The 20,368-nt window shown below is 37.8% G+C and overlaps 1 protein-coding gene across 2 annotated transcripts in view; it reads left to right on the forward strand.

Moving 5' to 3' along the window:
* LOC117929459 overlaps positions 1–20,368 on the forward strand; it is a 185,801-nt gene that overhangs the window by 41,637 nt on the left and 123,796 nt on the right. For both annotated transcript variants that reach the window (XM_034849741.1, XM_034849748.1), the window contains exons 16-21: positions 6,492–6,612; positions 6,738–6,944; positions 7,060–7,263; positions 7,396–7,505; positions 14,587–14,683; positions 15,085–15,183. In XM_034849741.1, the coding sequence (XP_034705632.1) occupies positions 6,492–6,612; positions 6,738–6,944; positions 7,060–7,263; positions 7,396–7,505; positions 14,587–14,683; positions 15,085–15,183 (838 nt within the window). The remainder of the gene's footprint in view (positions 1–6,491; positions 6,613–6,737; positions 6,945–7,059; positions 7,264–7,395; positions 7,506–14,586; positions 14,684–15,084; positions 15,184–20,368) is intronic.

Here is a 20,368-nt window from a genome sequence, read left to right on the forward strand (position 1 = left end):
ACTGTAAATTAGTGATTAGGATACCTGTAAGTATTAGACTCTTAGACACTATTATATATGCGTGTACTATTTTTTAATCAAATAAATAAGTTGTTTTTTTCCAATCGATATGGTATCAGAGCCACTTTAGTTGCTTAAGTACAAATTTATAAAGAGGCATAAAGTAAGATTGGTTGCTAAGTGGTACACACAAACCTATGGGATCAATTACCAAAAGATCTTTGCACCTATTGCAAAGATGGAACTCCATCAGAATCCTACTATTTCTTATTGCAAATCATGATTGGTCATTTCAACAATTTGATGTAAAAAAATGCTTTTCTTCATGGGAACTTGAAAGAAGTCTTCATAGACGTACCTCTTGGATTTGAGGGACAATTTAAGATGGGAAGGTGTGTAAGTTGAAAAAGTTTTTATGCTTGAAATAGTCCCCGAGGGATTGTTTTGAAAGATTTGCTCAATCCCTTGTGGGGTTTGGATATCAACAAAGCAAAAGGGACCACACTTTGTTCATCAAATGGTCATCAAGGAAAAGGGTGACTATTCTTATTGCCTATGTGGATGACATTATAGTCACTAGGAATGATTATGGGGAGATACATAATTTGAAAGGTAAATAAACCAAGGAATTCAAAATGAAAGACATGGGAAATCTTAAACATTTCCCTGGCATTGAATTTGCACGATCAAAAGAGGGAATATATTTGTCTCAAAGAAGGTATATTCTTGATCTTTTAGAAGAAACCAGAATTTTAGGGTGTAAACTTTCGGATACTCTTATAGATCATAATCATAAGCTAAAGATAAACTTAGATGGAGTACAGATTGATATGCCTGTCTCATATAAGGTTAGACATTGCATTTGCTATTGGTGTCATGAGTCAATTCATGCATGCTCCCTTAGAAGATCACTTGGAAGCTTTAATGAGGATATTGAAATATCTAAAGGCTACTCCAGACATGAGATTGTCATTCTCTAAAAACAGTCTCATGCAAGTAGAGGCTTAAACTGATGCTGATCATTCTGGATATATAGCCGATAGGAGATCTGCTTCAAGTTATTGTGACTTTTTAGGGGGCAACTTGGTGAATTGGAGGAGTAAAAAACAACTGGCAGTTACTAGATCAAGTGCCAAGGCAGAATACCGAGCTATGGCCTTAGGCATTTGTGAACTCATGTGGATCAGAACTCCATGAAAGGAATTACAAGTAGATGTTCAAGAACCTATGAGGCTATATTGCGATAATAGGACAACCTTAAACATTGTACATAACTCGGTTCAACACGACCGCACCAACAATGAAGTGGATAGACACTTCATCAATGAAAATTGTTGAGAGAGAGAGAAAGAAGAAAGACCTTAATTCTCATTAATGTAATGTTCTACTTACAATTGAGAAATATATATATATACAAGGCTAGGAGTCCTAACTACCATACATGTATCCTATATTAACAAGGAAAGGTTATATACTATAAATACATTATATTCAACACTCCCCCTCAAGCTGGAGCATATACGTCATATGCACCAAGCTTGTTACAAATATATTTAATCCTAGGACCTCTGAGAGATTTAGTGAAGATGTCAGCTAGTTGATCATTTGAATTAACAAAACTTGTAGCAACACATCCTGATGCGATCTTCTCTCTAATGAAATGACAGTCAACTTCAATATGTTTGGTCCTTTCATGAAAGACTGGATTGGATGCAATATGTAATGCGGCCTGGTTATCACATATGAGTTTCATCTGTTCATCCTTTCCAAATCTCAACTCTAGAAGAAGATGTCTCAACCATATGAGTTCACATGTTGCCAAAGCCATAGCTCGATACTCGGCTTCAGCGCTAGATCTGGCCACTACATCTTGTTTCTTACTCTTCCAAGATATTAGATTACCTCCAATAAAAACACAGTACCCTGAAGTGGAACGTCTATCTGTGGGTGAGCCAGCCCAATCTGCATCTGTGTAACCAACAACCTGAGTATGACCTCTGTTCTCGTACAACACACCTTGGCCTGGTGTACTTTTGATATATCGAAGAATGCGGATTACAGCATCCCAATGGCTATCACATGGTGACTGTAGGAATTGACTAACAACACTCACAGGAAAAGAAATGTCTGGACGAGTAATGGTGAGATAGTTCAATTTACCTACGAGCCGTCGATATCTCCCGGGGTCTCCTAAAGGCTCCCCTGTCCTGGTACAAGTTTGACGTTCGGATCCATAGGTGTGTCTACCGGTTTACAGTCTAACATACCAGTTTCTTCCAGGATGTCTAAAGCATACTTCCTTTGGGAAAGGACCACAGCAGAACTGGATTGAGCTATCTCAATTCCCAAGAAATACTTGAGTTTCCCCAAGTCTTTGGTCTGAAAGTGGGTAAAAAGGTGTTGCTTTAGTTTCTGAATACCATCCTGATCACTGCCTGTAATGACGATGTCGTCCACATAAACAACCAGATAAATACACTGCCCCAAAGAGTTATGATGATAGAAAACTGAATGGTCTGCTGTACTGCGAAGCATGCCAAACTCTTGAACAACAGAACTAAAACGGCTAAACCATGCTCGAGGAGATTGTTTCAAGCCATATAGAGAACGGCGTAACCTGCATACTAAACCAGACTCCCCCTGAGCAACAAAACCAGGAGGTTGCTCCATATAAACTTCCTCGGCAAGATCACCATGAAGGAAGGCATTTTTAATATCCAATTGATAAAGAGGCCAAGAACACATGGCAGCCATGGAGAGAAGCAGACGAACAGAAGCAATCTTGGCAACCGGAGAGAATGTGTCACCATAATCAGAACCATAAACCTGAGTATAGCCTTTAGCAACTAAGCGGGCCTTAAGGCGATCAACCTGACCATCAGGACCAACCTTAACTGCGTAAACCCAACGACAACCAACGGTAGATTTACCCGAGGGTAAAACAACAAGATCCCAAGTGCCATTAGAGTGCAGAGCAGCCATTTCATCCACCATTGCCTGTCGCCAGCCTGGATGGGAAAGAGCTTCATGGGTGCTCTTTGGAAGAGAAACAGAGGATATAGCAGAAACAAAAGCAGAATAGGGTGAAGATAATCGATGATAACTCAAAAATTGTAAATAGGATGAGGATTACGAGTAGAGCGAGTACCTTTCCGAACAGCAATGGGTAAGTCATTAGGAGAAGGCAGAGCCGGGGTAGGTGAAGCCGAAGGGATAGGAAGTGAGTCAGCAGGTGCCTCAGCAAAAGGGAGAGGAGCAACGACACGAGGGCGACGATGATAAACCTGAAGTGGCCGAGGAGGCATAGCATCAGGTGGGGAGACAATGGGAATAGGCAAGACTTCAGAAACAGGAAGAGACTCAGAAGTGGTGGAAAAGAATGGTGAGTCCTCAAAGAAGGTGACATCAGCGGAGATAAAGTATCGATGAGTCTCAAGGGAATAACAACGATAACCCTTCTGAAGTCTAGAGTATCCCAAGAAGAGACACTTCATGGCTTTGGCGGAAAGCTTGTCCTGTCCAGGAGTGAGAATATGAACAAAGCAAGTACAACCAAAGACACGAGGAGGAAGGAAATAAAGTGGTTGGTCAGGGAAGAGAAGGGAGTGAGGAATCTGATCATGTAAGACAGAGGAGGGCATACGATTAATCAAATAACAAGCGGTAAGAACAGCGTCCCCCCAAAAACGAAAAGGAACATTGCTATGGAGGAGGAGAGTACGAGCTGTCTCAACAAGATGTCGATTCTTGCGTTCAGCTACCCCATTTTGTTGAGGAGTATGAGCACAAGAAGACTGATGAAGAATCCCATGATGAGACATAAACGAAGTAAATGGGGCTGAAAAATATTCCCTGGCATTGTCACTGCGTAACACACGAATAGAAACATTGAACTGGGTTTGGATTTCAGCATAAAATTTCTGGAAAATAGAGAATAACTCAGCTCGATTTTTCATTAAAAATAACCAAGTACATCGAGAATAATCATCAATGAAAGTGACAAAATACTGAAATCCTAAAGTAGACGCAGTCCGACAAGGACCCCAAACATCAGTGTGGACAAGCTCAAAAGGAGACTTTGCCCGATTATTCAAACGCTTTGGGAACGAGACACGAGTATGTTTCCCAAGCTGACATGACTCACACGGAAGCGACGATAAAGTGGAAAAACGAGGGACCATCTTCTGGAACTTGGAGAGACTAGGGTGGCCCAGACGATTGTGAATGAGGAGAGGAGCATCAGTGGAAATGCAAACTGCAGGAGATGAATCCGAGGTGAGGTGATAGAGGCCTTGAGACTCACGTCCTATGCCAATCGTCTTCCCCGTACTCCGGTCCTGCAAGGTCACAAATTTATCAGAAAAGGTATTGGTTTGGCCCTTCCTCTGCCTTCTCTACCTCTCACTTCTGTTTGTCAAGCTGTGTTTGTTGAGCCCCAACATCAGGAGTAAGAGGCATCACAGTCAAGAACTCCTCCTTAAGAGAGGCAATCTGGCCAATATAAGTAGATAGATCCAAGTCCTGTTGGCTGAGATGGACAATTGCAGAAGCCACCTTATAAAGACGCTGGATATCATTCGTATATAATCCTTTGGCCTGAGTCCAAAATTTAAAACAAGTTTTGTAGGCCCGAAGATGAAGAAGAATCTTGGGATCAACCGATTGCCATAATACACTACATAACTGTGCATCTATCTTCCTCCACTGTACGCGGTCAACCTCAGGGATATCTGCCTCCTGTGTAATCAAGTGATCCTCATATCCTTGACCCATAAACCAAAGTTCAACAGACGCAGACCAGGAAAGATAATTGTCACTGCCAACCAATTTCTCCGAAGTAATCATAGGAGATCCAGATATAACAGCGGAAAAATGGAATTTTTAGTAGTCATATCTACTTATCTGAAGAATGAAGTATGTTTGGATCGAAGAGAGCCCTAATACGGCTTCAGATTGCGGCGTGGCACCACCGAAAAAGGGAGACGGCCTCAGATCGCGGCGTGGTACCACCAGAAAGGTAGAAGAACACTTCCCAAGGCACGTGCAGGGATTGGAGTGGAGAAAAAGTAGTCGGAGCTTCGCCGGAAAGGCTGTTTGGAGGGCCGACGGAGACAAAAATCCCCAAAAGAGGTATGTGCAGGGCTCGGATGGGAGAACCAGGGAGGTAGGGAGGCTGGTCGGCGTCAGGCGAAGCTGGAGGAGGAGGCGCGTCGCCGGAAAAGGCCTCACGCGCCCTCACGCGCCGGCGCGTGAGATTCAGTCGCCGGCCGGAAATTTGCGCGTGGACGGCGCGTGGATGGGATTTTGGTGCCGGTGCCTTCACAAAAGTTGTAGATCTCCTCCAGGCGCTCCTTCTGGTATAGTCGGTGTCGGAAAAATACGTCGCCGGAAAAGCTCGCCGGAAAAGCTCGCCGGAAAAGTTCGCCGGCGGTGAGTAGTTTCTGTCGACGATCCGAATGACCGGAAAGTATTGGAAGATGGGGAAGGTGACCGGAATGAAACACGGTCACCGGAAGGTTTCCCGGAGTTGATGACACGGGAAACAAGAAAGAATTAGGTTTTCTTCCTTGGCTCTGATACCATGTTGAGAGAGAGAGAAAGAAGAAAGACCTTAATTCTCATTAATGTAATGTTCTACTTACAATTGAGAAATATATATATATACAAGGCTAGGAGTCCTAACTACCATACATGTATCCTATATTAACAAGGAAAGGTTATATACTATAAATACATTATATTCAACAAAAATATTGATAATGGCCTCATTTGTACTCCTTTTATTTCATCTAAACTACAGTTGACTAATACATTTACTAAAGGAGTGTCTAATCCAAGCTTCAACTCAATGACATGCGTGCTAGGAGTGAAGAATACCTTTGAACTAGGTTGAGGGAGAGTATAGGAAATCAATAGAATCGCTTGATCTTAGGGCCTGATCAGCTCTAAAGGAGCTATATTTGGTCTATATTAGCCATTAATATTAGCTAGTTGAATCAGTCAATCAATATACAAATTAGGATAACTGTAACAGTCAACTATTGACTAGTATGACTGTAAATTAGTGATTAGGACAACTGTAAATTGGGTGTTAAAAACTCTTAGACATTATTGTATATATGTGTACTATTTTTTAATCAATAAAATAAATTGTTTTTCTTTTTCCAACCAATAGTACAATATCCAAATTTCTAAAGGATTGGGAAGCTTATTAGCTGATGATATTATTTTTATTTGTATATCATTTACTTCTATATGGATTGGGAAACTTTTTGGATATTCCTTCATTTTCATTTATATATTTGTTTGTTTTTTTGGTACTATACAGTCTTGCCCTAAAAGTTCACCTTGCTATAAAAGGCATATTCTTTTTTAGCGCATGCAAATGGTTGACATGTTTACCAGATGGATACTATCGGTTAATTTAACTTACAACATTTTGTTAATGTGTACAAATGGTTCAATTATATTTGACAGTTATTTGCTGCTAGGTTTTTGTTGGATTTGGATATTGCAGCTCCTAAGATCATTATTCCTACCGATTTCCGTCCGGACAACAATAATTCAACAAAACTTTTCCTTGACTTGGGAAATCTGGTGATTCGGACAGAGGTTAATACCCGAACTTAAAAGTCTAGGTTATTCAGTCTTGACTCATTTTTTTTTTCTTAATTATTATTTATATATAGGTTTCACTCTGAGCTCATTTAAGCAGTGTAGAACATTAATTTGTGTAGGATGATTCTGAATGGGGTTCACCCGAGGAGATGTACATGTACTTACAATTCAATTTGGTTTTGAGTGATGTATCTGCTTGCTTGGTGGATGGTGACTACCTTTGGAGTCAAACACATTTAAACAGTGTTGATGACTCTTCTCACTTAAGTGGTATTACTTTCTGGCCTGTTATTGATAAGTGTGGGGTAATCCTAAAGCTTCAACAGGTATTACTTATAATATTCTTCCATAAAATCTGTAATTACGCACACAAACACACACTTATGTATTTACTTCAGTATGTTAAAGCCTCCAAAACTAAAGTTCTGCCATCTTATTCAGATCCGACTAGAGAACCCATCCTACCCTTCAACAAGACTTGCTGTGCGAATGCCATCATTAGGATTCCATTTTTCACCAGCTCGGTATCATCGATTGATCCAAGTAGCAAAGATCTTTGAGGAGGAAGATGGCAAGAAGTCAGATCTTCTTCGCCCTTGGAATCAAGCTGATTTTGAGGGGTGGTTGTCTCATCTTATATGGAAGGTTGCATTTTCTATTCTATTCTTATTTTTTCTTTTTTTCAAAATTTCTTTTTCTGGTAGTTCATGTCATTAGTTTTGGTGATATTTTATAACAGCCATATGCTTCTTTTCTGTTCCTTTTTCTAATGTATAGGGTGTGGGAAATAGGGAAGCTGTATGGCAGCGGAGGTACTTCTGTCTTGTTGGGCCTTTTCTTTATGCCCTTGAAAGCCCTGGCTCTAAATCTTACAAGCACTATATCAGGTTCAGACATCCATCTTTTCTTAAATTGGTTCTTATATATTTTTGTATCAGTTCATGATAGGATAGAAACATCTAGTGCAACTAAAGGAATTTCTAAGAAATGATTTTCTATGGATGATGAAATCAGGAAAAACTAGGAGTCTAAACCAAACAAGTATTTCGAGGAATACATGATTATTGAAGTTTTGCATTTTCAAAATACTAAATTGCATTACCAGTAGGGTAAATTTCTTTACTCATTGATATTGTCAAAACTAAGAATAATGATATGCCTCAATCTTGCCAATAAGTAGAGATGATGTATGGGGATTTGCATTGATTCTTAGAGGTTGACATATTGTTGATAGAAAGTTATACGATAATCTCAAAGTGATCAATGGTTATTTGTTGATAGAAAGTTTAGTATCACTTGCTAATTTAGTATTTGAGGTCCATAAAATCCATCCATTTAATGGTTATTTGCTTTCAATAACACTTTGTATGCACAGAGTTGGTTTGTTTTATGTCTTTTTTCCATTTCTCTGAAATACAAATGAAAAGGCCTTAGTCAAAACTCGATGATACAAGCCACTTCAGGTCACAAAACTGCATGCTAGAAAGCTTTTAAGTTTCAATTTCTTGAAGCCAAGGTAGGAGCTGAAATCCACAAGGGAGGCCAAGGTAGGTGTCTTGAAAATTTAAGAGCCTATTTGACCATATGATTTAAAAACAGTTTTTTGTTTTTAAAAATGGAAAACTATTTTTAAAAATTCTCCATAGATTACAAATATAAATTAAGTAAAACATAGTTAGTAATTTAAATTCTTTACTAAATCTTTTAATTTTTAAGAATAATTTGGAATTAAAAAAACTAATCCAATTAATAATAGATGAAACCAAAACTATCTAGAATATTATATTTATAATTAAATAATAAATGTGCATGTAATAAACTTGACTCATTTACATATTAAAAAGCTAAACTTTATTTGTTATTCATTTTAAATAAAATATTATTATTTTAAATTATTATTATTCTTTTTTAACCAAGAAAATGTATGAAGATGTTGATATCCTTATGGTTTTAAGATATACTAAAATAGTATTTTTTTTTTATAAAAAATATAATTTATGATTTGATTATAATATAAAATTTATGTTTTAATAAAAAATGTTTATTTTTAATTTATTTATAACTACAAAACTATTTTCATTTTTAATAAGACTTGAATTATATTTAATTTATATTATATAAATTGAATTTGTAATGTTTTTACAAAACCAAAACAAAAAAATTATTTTGAAAAACAATTTATCCAAACAAGTTTTTTTATTTTTATTTTTAAAAACAACTTGCTAAACACACTTGTTTTTATAAAACACTGGAAACCTTTTTTTGTTCTTTAACTTAAAAACAGTTTTTAAAAACAAGTTTTGGAAAACATGGCTAAATGGGCCCTAAGTTTTTGAAGTTCTTAATGATTGTTTCTTTGCTCAAGAAAGGTGTTTTAGCTTCATCTAATTTTTCTGTTTGTTTTCGGCATCTATCGTTGTGTTTAGTTGGGTTTGTGTGAAGTCCACCTCACATACGAATTAAGTTTTCTTGGATGGCCCTTTCCTTTAAATTCTAGGGTTCTTGAGGCATAAGGTCTGCATTTGAGTTTTGAGAGGCAGTGGTCTGAAATTATGGTGGAGATGGATTTTAATGCCTTTTCATTGTCATGGGATGATGTATCTACACTGACTAGCAAAGTGCTGTTTTTGAACCCACTGAAATTAAATGACTTTGTTTGCAGAAATCCAAGAGATTTCTTTACTTGCATTGCAGGGGAAGTGGTGGGGCCGATGACTGATTTAATGGGATAAGAATGACAGTAAATACTGGCAAAGTTTTCTTCAGGATTTAGAGCCTGTGCAACCAAGAAAGAGAAGCTTTGGAGAATAAATTATCTATTGAAATTTTAGAAGTCTTTTCAACCTTGATAGCTATGCACTTTTTTACAAGTATTCCTCAAACCTTCTTCTGTATTGGGGGGCATAGGGTCTTGAATTGAGATTTCTGGTGAGCCTGAACTAGAAATTGTTCCCTTATCATCTATAGCAACAGAAGGATCAAATGTAGCTACGGTAGGGTGTCTACTTGAAACCATAGCAATGGAGAACTCTATCTGATCAAATATGCGTTAAATGCTAATCAGTGGGAATGAAAACATTCATGAAAACTATGGAATGAACTTGAGAAGTGATCAGAAGAGAAATAAATTTAAGGAGGAACCCTTGATTAAAACGAATAAGGTGAAGTCTCTGGTAGAATCGATTTGAGGAAGGAAAAAAAAATTAATATCAGCATGAAATAATCCAATCTGTGCCTCACATTGTAGATAACATAAAAGTTTTACTTCTAAACTGTGATTATCATGTGATTTTTTTTTAAGAGAGAAATGATATGATCACCAAGCATTCCTTATTTGATGGATGTTCTGCTAGAAAATGACAGAGCAAGAAGCCACCGCACAAAGTGAAGCAACAGAAGATAAACTGATTTGCTAGTAATCAGATGAGTTGGCATTTCTAGTTTAGAAACTATTATATGGATATTGCGGAGTGCCCAGTTTGAGTAAAGGATGTGGGATATGTCTAGATATGTGATGAACTTACTTTCTGTCCAACACATACTCGGCAGATGTGGTCTATAAAAGGTGAAGAGCATATCATGGTTTTCTTCAAACATTTTCAAGTATTTCTCATTTTTCACATGGAATATGGATATTGAATAGTAGCAGATACTTTGGGAGTTGGAAGACAGTGGAATTTCAAGCTATTAGGAAATGGTTTTTCCATTCGAAAGAAAAACTTTTGAAATAGGAGAGGAAGATGGCAATGTAGGTATATGGATGAAAATCACAAAGAGGGCATATTGACCAGCCTGCACACTTGAAATGCATGTCCAAGTCTTATCTAAAGTAACTTTTGGCTATCTGAATTACTTAATTCTTAAAGACATAAGAAGACATTGACAAAATAGGGCCTTAAAAGACTGGCAATAAACTCCTTGTGCAGCCTAGTAGTAGTGGCAGAAAGTCAGCCCAAACCCCTCTATGTATTTTATATATATATATTGATCAGAAACAAAGATAAATTTTTATTGATAAAAGAAAAGAGAGAAGGATGAGAGGTCCTCTCCAAATACAAAACCTGATCAAAGTAAGAGTACCTCTACTATGAATTACAAACCGAAAGCCAACTTAGCTGAATTAAGTGGAACTCCCCTAAAAGCAATGGAACAAGAGACCCAAAGGGAGGCATAGAAATGAAGTAAATCCCACAAAGTCTCTTCCGTTTTCCATCTATCCTAAAAAATCCTAACATTTCACTCTTGCCACACAATCCAAATAATAGTGAGGCAAGCAATTTGCCAATGGGTCTTGCCCTCAATGGAAACCCCAATCCTCTAAAAGAGATACACATCATATCTCCAATACTCCTTGGTGGCACCTAAGCCAAATTGGCTAAACTAAAGAGCTTATGCCAAAGTCTCAAAGTTAATGGGCTAGAAAAAAGGTGTTCGATTGATTCTCTACTTCCTTTGCATAAAGTGTACCAATGCTAACTATGGGATTTGTAGAGTTTCTCACCTATAGCAAGTCATTGGTATTTACCTTTTTGTGCACCACCAACTGAGCAAATGCCTTGACCTTTGAAAGGACTTTTGATTTCCAAACAAAATTGGACAGAAAGAAAAGGGATTGGATTTGAGGATTTGGACAAGACCATAAAGAAAGATTTTATTGAAAGACTTATGTCTTTACTCACATCAGTGCGCTTATCTTCCACCACCGCAAATTCTAAGGCTTGGTTTTTATCCTCCTCTGGCTTTTCAGGATCAATGAGGTTGTGAGGAAAGTTAAAATTCTAAGAAGGCAAGTAGGAATTATCAAGGATAACTGAGACGGTGAGATTTTTCTTTGAAATAACTCTATAGAGTTCTGAAAATTGGGAACACATAGGTTGCGTCCCCTGCCATAGATCTTCCCAGAAACGGATTCTCTACCTATTTCCCTCCACAAAGCGGATATGTGGAGCAAAATCCTGAAAGACTTGCACAATAGCCTTTTAAGGACATTGATGTGACCATTTAACTTGAATGTTGGTTTCCATTATGATGAGAACCTTCAAAGCCACTTCCCTAAAAGAGCACTATTTCTCAAAGGGATCTTCCCTATCCCCAGACATCCTAACTTCTTTGGCTTGTATGTCATTTCCCAACTAATAAGATGATCTCTCTTGGCATCCCCAGACCAAAGGAAGTCCTTTTGCATTTTCTTACTCTTTGATGCTATTGATGCTATGATCTTGAAAAGAGAGAGAAAATATGTAGGAATGTGAGTCAAACATGATTGAATTAAGGTTATCCTTCCCTCCTAATGACAAAAAGGCCTTTTTCCACCCGTTCAACTTCCTTGAGATTCTATCAATCATTGAATCCCAAAATCTTATTGTCTTTGGATTCTCTTCTAATAACAAAGGCAGATAGGATAGGAGCCACTCTCAAACTCTACGATCAAGCATCATGGCCAGCCTGGATAACAATTCTTAGCTAACATTAATACTAGAAAGAGACATTGGTACTTTGATTTATTATCCCATTACTGTGGAACTTTAAAAATACCCTCTTAAGATCCACTTTGATCATATCCCAACATTCTTGATACACTGCAATAGTAAATCCATTAGGGCCAGAGGCTTTCTCCTTGTTCAGTTGGAAAATAGCAAGGTGCACCTCCTCTTTAGTGAAGGGATGGTCTAGCCAAGTAACACTCTCTCTAGCTATGGAAGATCACTCCAATCCTTCCTTCCTCCAAGAATCACCTAAGGGTTTTAGAGTAGAGTTTTCTAAAAAAATTCAGGATCTCTTTTGAAATTTTTTTAATGTTGCTTAAATTTACCCCTTCCTCAGACACCAAGGTATTTATGAATTTCCAGTTTCGCTTCCCATTGTCCATTCTATGAAAGAATTTAGAGTTGCAATAACCTTTTTTTTTATCCATTTCACCTAGGATTTTTTCTTCTAGCGAGTCTCTTCCTTTAACAAAATATCCTCTAGGCCTCACTTCCTTAAGGCTCTTAGTGTTGAGAGATCTACAATCAAATTTCCTTAGTGCTTAACTGAGTCCATCTTAACAATGTCTTAAAGAATCTTATTCTTTTTTCCTCTAAATCTCTAAACATCACTTTGTTCCAAACTTTCAATTTAGATTTAACAAACTTTAGTTTCCTCATAAATTTGTTTCCTTCTCAACCATTAACCTAGCACTCCTGCCACCGAAGACAAATTTTCCTTGAAATTAGGATGGAGCAACCACATATGATCAAGCTTGAAAGGTGTCAGGCCCAACTTGAAACAAACATATTGGGTTATGATCTTAAGTTCATTTAGGAAGCGCTTCTTGGAGACTTTGGGAGAAACTTTTGGTCTCACTCATTCGAGAATAGAAATCTATCTAACCTCTTGCATAAACTCATTGAAACATGTCATACTCGGGGTTAACCCAGAAAAGCCCAATTTGTCTGAAATTCTTCTTATTACATTGAAAACTCCACCTACGCACCACCTTGGATACGTTGACCAAAAAGTTCTTGAAGCTCCACCCATAGACTTATCTTTAGCTTGGGTGAACTTGGGCCATAAACTAAAGTTAGCCAAAACCACTCTTGTCAATAGAAGCCAACTTAATAGTTATTGAAAAGGAGCCTAAAACCGTTTTTGAACACTTAAGCTAGCTTGAGTCCCAAATAATCACAATACCTCCTGAGGCCCCACAGGCTGGAAGAATAGCCCACTCCTCACTTCTACCTTTCCACACACTACCCACAAACCTCTTATCTCAATTCTCCCTCTTTGTTTCTTGAAGCATCGCAATGTCTGGGTTTACAAAACTTAAAAAACCTTCTACAATACTTCTTTTCTTTTTGAATCCCAATCCTTAACATTCCAACTTAAGATCTTCATGTAAAACAAAAAGGTCCCTCCAAAATACCAAAACTAACCTAAGAAGCACCGATGCTTCAGGAGGCCTCTATGTATTATATTAATATATAGATATTAATTTTAGTAGGGCACTTGCCCTCTTGGCATCACGTGGCTCTGTCACTGTTATTGGCCACCTCTACAATACTGTCATTGACTTATTTTGCTGCTTGTAACCAGGCTTGGTTATTCTATTGTAGATCTTTCCCTCTCCCTTTTGCTTCTTCTTTATTACTGACTAATGCTAAGGTTGTTCCCTAGCTTTCTTACTTCTAGGGCTTAATACAAAACATGGCCATCCATAAAAAGTGTAATCTCCTAGAAGAGGACTTAAAATGCTGAACCAGTTTAAAATTATGCAGCATCTTCCAGAAGTGGATCAAATCTTCAATCCTAGTGTTTCTCTCTCTCTCTCTCTCTCTCTCTCTCTTTGTGTGTGTGTGTGTGCGTGTGCAATTTGTTTGATTAGAAACTGAGATTTCTTTGATATGAATTTAAAACTACAAGTGGAGGGTGTGAATTTCTTCCAAAAATACAAAGGATGATAGAAAAAAAAAAGTAGGAAATACCTAAAAAGAGTGAAAAGGTAGCTATATAGATCAAGGATGAAACAAGAACATGTACAAAATATAGTAGCAAAAAAATAAAAAAAATTTCAATTGCATGGCTTCACATCTTGCTAGTCAATTTGTAACATTAGTAGCTACACATTCAGACCAAGAGAAGGAACAACCCAAGTTGTTAGCTAGAGTTAAGATTTAACAAAGCCCCATGTTGTACTTCCAAGGACCTCTCTCCAACTTAAACACCCATGAGAGGGTCCTTGGAAGGTTATTAAAATTGGTTTCCTAACCAATTTATTATGGATTTTTGTTTCACTAGAGGACCGCACCTAATATTTGCAAGGCTATTGAACTTGTAATGTAGTTGAAATGAATTTTTCTGATTAGTCTTTCCAATATTGTGCTTCAACCATTTTGTTTGTCCTAAACATGATTGATCATATCACTATGTCATTTTCCCTTTCAAATTGCTCTACTGTTCTGAGTAACCTACTGGTTGTGCTTTTTGTAGCTTACGAGGAAAACAACTATATCTTGTTCCTCCAGAGTTTGTTGGTAATGTGGAACATGTATTGGCTATTTGTGATGCGACACGATCCAATAGCAAGGTTGTGAATATGTGGTTGTGATCTAAAGATTATAAACTTTTGAACATTTAGGCTTTGTTTGGCTTATGGAAAGTATTATAGGAAGGAGGAAAAAAAGAGGAGAGAATCTCAAATTCTCTTGTTTGATTTTTTGTGGAAAATATAAAGGAAAATGAATTATAATAATAGTTATTTTGAAAGTTATATATTTTTAAATTCTTTTTTCCTTATGAAAGAGTAATGACATTGAAAAAGTGTTATGCAAAATAATTAGAGTTCAAAATTATATTTTTATGTTCCTTCATTTTTTCTTTCCTTTCTTCCTACTTCTCATGATCCAAACAAACCCTTAATGTTTGTTTTTAATATTTTTATGAATGCATGGTTCTTCCATTGTCACACGTCTTGTCATTTGCATGTAGGTTGTGGAAGATGCAAATGCCCTAATACTACGTTGTGATTCTGATGATTCAAGGAAAACTTGGCAAAGTCGCTTACAGGGGGCTATTTATCGTGCATCGGTATATTGGCCATGCTGTCTAGTCTATTGAAAGTTCTAATTTATTTTGAAATTTTTGCTTCGTTTATATAATTCGTTGGATATGTTGCATGCCTACATTGTCTAGTTAATAGGGTAGTTGAAATGTCACAAGGTATTGCTTTTCCTATGGACTTGTAAAGTCCCACAAGATGCAGGGATTAAAAGTTGGGTCTTATGTCAGTTAAATAGGTTTTTTTTTTTTTTTTTTGTTTTTTCCTAGGGGGTCTTTATGATGCCTTTTCTTTTTAATGCAATTCATTTGTTAAATCATTGTTAACAAGCACATGATATTGTATTTTTGGTAACTTTGAGGGATTTTTTGAATTAAAAGATAACAATTCATTAAAAGAAAGACATACAAATAAAGGAAGTTCCTTCTCGTGGAACCCTACATTAGCTAATCAAGAAGCCAATTGTTTGGCTAAGAGAAGAGCCTCTTCTCTGGTTCGTTTGTAGGGGCTCTTATGCAACTTAAGTTTTGTTATCATCTTTAAAAGCTCCTAGCCATTAGTAGAGTACTATTGGAATAGGAAAAGAGCACAAATTGAGGCCAGGAGGATGTGGCATCAAGATTTAGGAGTAGTACATCTCTAGGGGTATGAAATCAACAAATGCCAAGTGTTTAGACCCATTTCTTGGCTAGTTGGGATGCTACTTGATTGAGGAATCCAATTAAAGCAACTTAAGTTCTTTGAAATGACAACAATTTTTGCACTTAACCATCCAATTTGTGAGGAGCATTCTTCCCTTAAGAAACCCAAGTAGTAAGACTGGTCAATTCTCTTTTTACTTTGAACTTGTTAGTTTCTCATGACTTTATCTCATCCAAGTTTTTTGACTAAGGTAAGATCATTGTTAAATGGCTAATCTAAATTCAATGGGTTTAAAGCAATCTTTAATCACTTGACCATAATGATCTCTAACTTGCTTCTAATGGCGATGTTTTTTGAAGTGGAGAAAAAGGCTTTCCAGGTAAAGTTTGAAGGCTCCAATGGGGGAACTTGGATTTCAATAACAGAGAGGAGTCGAGGTTTTGTTGTCTCAATAGGTTTTGGAAAGGAGAAGTTAGATTGGTTGTCGGAGCATTTGAAGAAAGCTGTGGAGTTGGAGGCTTCCAAGGGTTTTATTCGAAAGATTAGGGGCAAGACTAGGACGCATATGATGGAGATTTGTTTCAATAGTAGAGGGAGATACATGAAAATTACAGAATTTGTTATGAAGAGGAAACCCTTAATTCTGGTTGTTCTTGAGGGTGTTGAAGGCAATAGGTGGGAAGCCTTTAGGAAGGCGATTTCTTCAGTGCAAGATTTGTCTGATCAAGCTGTAAGTGCCTCGAAGGAGACGATTGAAGTTTCTCAGGCGAGTAAGGGCATTTACAGAGGATGTTGGTCCTATGCAGATGTGGTTGCAGAGGAAGGACCTAGCAACGGAGCTCTGTTGCCAGTTGGAAAATGGGCCAGAACTGTAATTTGCGAAAGTAAAGGAAAAGTTCAAGATTGGTTTTATGTAGGAAAAACTATTGCGAGGATGATGGATACGAAAGGAATGGTGCCTGTAAACCCTATTTCTACTTACAAGGGGTGTTTTTTTGTGGATTTTGCAAGGAGAGCTGATTGGTTCCAAGATCAGGGGAGTTTAACAGTGAGAGGAGGGTCTATTTTTCTGAGGAGATGGTCGCCAAGAGAAAATGTGGTTGTACTCAGAAAATTTAGAAGGGGTTGGTTAGAACTAAGAGGCCTTCCTTTTCATTTGTGAGACGAGGATCAATTGAGATACATTATGAAGAAGTGGGGGAAGGTAACGAAGGTGGCACGAGACTCTGAAGTTTGTAGACTTGTCGAAGGTAAAGTTGTGGGTGGAGATGCTTCCAAATATCGTGCTACTTGCGCTGCTAGAGGTGGAAGATGGGGCTTGGACATTCATGGTTGCAGTTTCAGTCATCGGAGAAGTTGAAGAAGACGACCTTTTCAGGTCTGAGTCAACTCGTAGCAAGGACTAGTTGATGTCAGTGGGAGGTTGCGTCTCTCAGAGGGCAAAGGATGCTGAGGGGCTATGTGCTATTACTAGGGATAATGAGTGCTACAGCTGGAGGCCTCTTCCTCATTCTAGTTCTCGTTCTTCAGTTTCAAATCTGGCTTCCAAAACGGAGAAAGGCTGGGGAGGGAGTCTCTTGGGCCTAGGCAATATCGGGCCCTTAAAGCCAGATGCCTTGTGAAAAGCCCGATCTGTTAGGGCCCAGTTTGGGGCGAAAAGCTTTGGGCCTCCTGCTAGTCCAACCCACGAAACAGAAGCAAGGTCTTCTAAGGGCGGCCCTGTAGCTCTTTCGTCCTCAAAGCTTCAGTGCTCAGATTCTTCCGCAAAGGAGGTCTTGTCGATTGTACAATCTCAAGAGTCGTCAAAGAAAAAGAGTCGTTTCCTATATCCCTTTGTCAATATATCCCTTTGTTGTTTCCTATAAATAAAAAAAAAGTCGTCAAAGATAAAAGGCCCCTCAGTCTCTGCAAGGCGCAAAGCAAGAAGCTGGCCTCCGAGCCTAAAGGTGTCACCTTTTGCATCGAAAAGTAAATTAGACGAGAGTGTTTCTGCGGAAGCAAATCTAGCCATTTTTCGGGGTAGTTCAGTCTTCAATCAGGGCGTTTCTTCTTCTGTTCTAGAAATTTCCAAAGATTTCACCGTGGAGACAGAGGGAGACGAAGGGCTTTCGCGTTGCAATTTGGAAAACAAGGTGTGTCTTCCTCTCTCAGCTTCCTTTGAGAAGGGCCATCCTTTGGTTGGGGTTTTTGTTCCAAATTCTCTTCTCGTCTCCTCTGCTTTTGCTTTACACTCTTTTCGTTGCTAGCCCATTTCTTCCATTCCATTGGAGTCAAACCTTGTTTCTCAGGTTGTTCCTTTTTCGAATTTTCCTGGTGATGAGTTTCGCCGTGTTGTTGGCGTGCCCATTTCGGAAGGTGTGGCATCCCCCTTAGAAGCCTCTAACCAAAATTTTAAAGATTGTTCTTTCCTTAAGGAACCGCTTAGTAGCCCTGAGGAGCTTTGCGTCTCAGGTAGGGTGTCGTCCCTAGAGCCAGAACCTCCCGCCCTCTCGTTGGAAGGTTTTCAGATTGAGGGCCTCATGCCCAGGAAAATGGTCAAGGTTTAGTCAGTTTTGGAGAGTTTTGAGGATTAGAATTGTCAGAGATAATGGAAAAGGTGCGGCAGTAGAGAGTAGGAGTACTCTTTCTGCGGACAAGGTCTATATCAGAAGGAAGAGAAAAACTGGTTGTGGAATCCAGGGAGAGGCTTAGGTCTGGTTGCAGTTTGTGCTGGGTTTTTTTTGTTTACATGAAGATCTTAAGTTGGAATACAAGAGGGTTAGGTTCCAAGAAGAAAAGGAGTATTGTCAGGAATTTTTTCAGTTCTCAAAATCCAGATGTTGTGATGGTTCAGGAAACAAAGAGAGAAATTTGGGATAGGAGGTTTGTGAGTAGTGTTTGGAAAGGTAGAAGCATGGAGTGTGTTGCTCTTCCTGCTTGTGGAGCTTTAGGGGAGATTATGATTATGTGGGATTTAAATAAGTTAAAGTGTACAGAGAAGGTGTTAGGGTCTTTCTCTGTAACTGTTAAGCTGAATTCTGGTGAGGAAGAGTCTTTTTGGTTAACTTCAGTGTATGGCCCGAATAAGCCTTTGTGGAGGAGAGATTTTTGGTTGGAGCTTCAAGACCTGTATGGTCTGACTTTCCCAATGTGGTGAGTAGGATGGGATTTTAACGTAATTAGGAGGATCTCTGAGAAATTGGGTGATTCTAGGTTAACATTGAACATGAGGTGTTTTGACGAGTTTATAAGGGAGAGTGGTTTGTTGGATCCCCCTCTAAGAAATGCGGCTTTTACTTGGTCAAACATGCAAATTGCTCCTATTTGCAAGAGCTTAGATAGGTTTTTGTTTTCTTTTGAGTGGGATTCTTTTTTCTCTTAAAGTCTTTGAGAGGCGCTTCCTAGATAGACCTCAGATCATAGCCCAATTTGTTTGGAAACTAATCCTTTAAAATGGGGTCCGACTCCTTTCAGGTTTAAGAATATGTGGTTGCTCTATCCTGTAAATAAACCAAATCTTGGATTTTATCCTTATTCAGAGAATTAGAATTATCCGAGATTTTTTACAATTTACTACCAACTGACTCATCAAGCAGGGTGGTTGGTTTTTTTTATCTATTTGTTTGCTTTTTTTTTTTATTTTTATTTTTTTATTTATAGATTTTTCTAGGAATTTTCCTGGAGTTTCTAATTGTTGTTGAACTAACGATGGCTAGAACCGTGGCTAGTCTAACTCAAACAACTCGCTAGGAATGAAATCTATACTTTTATTATCCCCTTGAAGGTGATCATGACTAAAATAAGGTTTAGTTTAAAAAAAAAGTGACATCCATTATTACAAATATTCTTTTGGCATGTGGATCAAATCATTTATACCCTTTTTGTGTTGAAGAATATCCAACAAATATGCTTTTGGATGCTCTAGGATCAAATTTTCGACAATTATGATTATGGACATGCATGAATGTAGTGCAATAAAAAAATTTCAAAGGTAAATTCATTGAAATTCGTGAAGTATGAAAACACATGTTGAAAAAATCAAGTGGAGTTTGATATTTTAAAACCCTAGTAGGCATGCTATTGATCTAATAGATAACAGTTTAAATAGCTTTACCCCAAAGATATTTAGGAACTTTTTGTTGAAATTGGTGATCTAGAAACTAAAAGATGCCTATTCTTTCTTTTTGCCACTCAATTTTGTTAAGGTGTATCAACATAAGAACTTTGATGTATTATGCCACTTTCTAGAATGTAATTTCCCAACAATTGATTAAAGCATTCTGTTCCATTGTCAGTTCTAAAAATTGGAATATTTGTTTAAAGTTGTGTTTTGACCATTTTGTGAAAAAGTTTAAACACTTGTGTTATTTCTCATTTTCCTTTTAGCAAATACACCCAAGAAACATTTGTATGATCTTCTATAAGGGTGATAAACCACTTTTTTCCTAAAAAAGTGCTAACGCTAGAAGGTCCCCAAACATCACTATGTATTATAGCAAAAGGTTTAGAGGTTTTATCGGGTTGTGAAGGAAAAAATGCGCAATGATGCTTTGCAAGTTCACAAATTTCACAATGGAATGAAGACGGATCTTT

The sequence above is a fragment of the Vitis riparia genome, chromosome 2 (genome assembly GCF_004353265.1).
Source record: "Vitis riparia cultivar Riparia Gloire de Montpellier isolate 1030 chromosome 2, EGFV_Vit.rip_1.0, whole genome shotgun sequence".
In the NCBI taxonomy this organism is placed as follows: domain Eukaryota; kingdom Viridiplantae; phylum Streptophyta; class Magnoliopsida; order Vitales; family Vitaceae; genus Vitis; species Vitis riparia.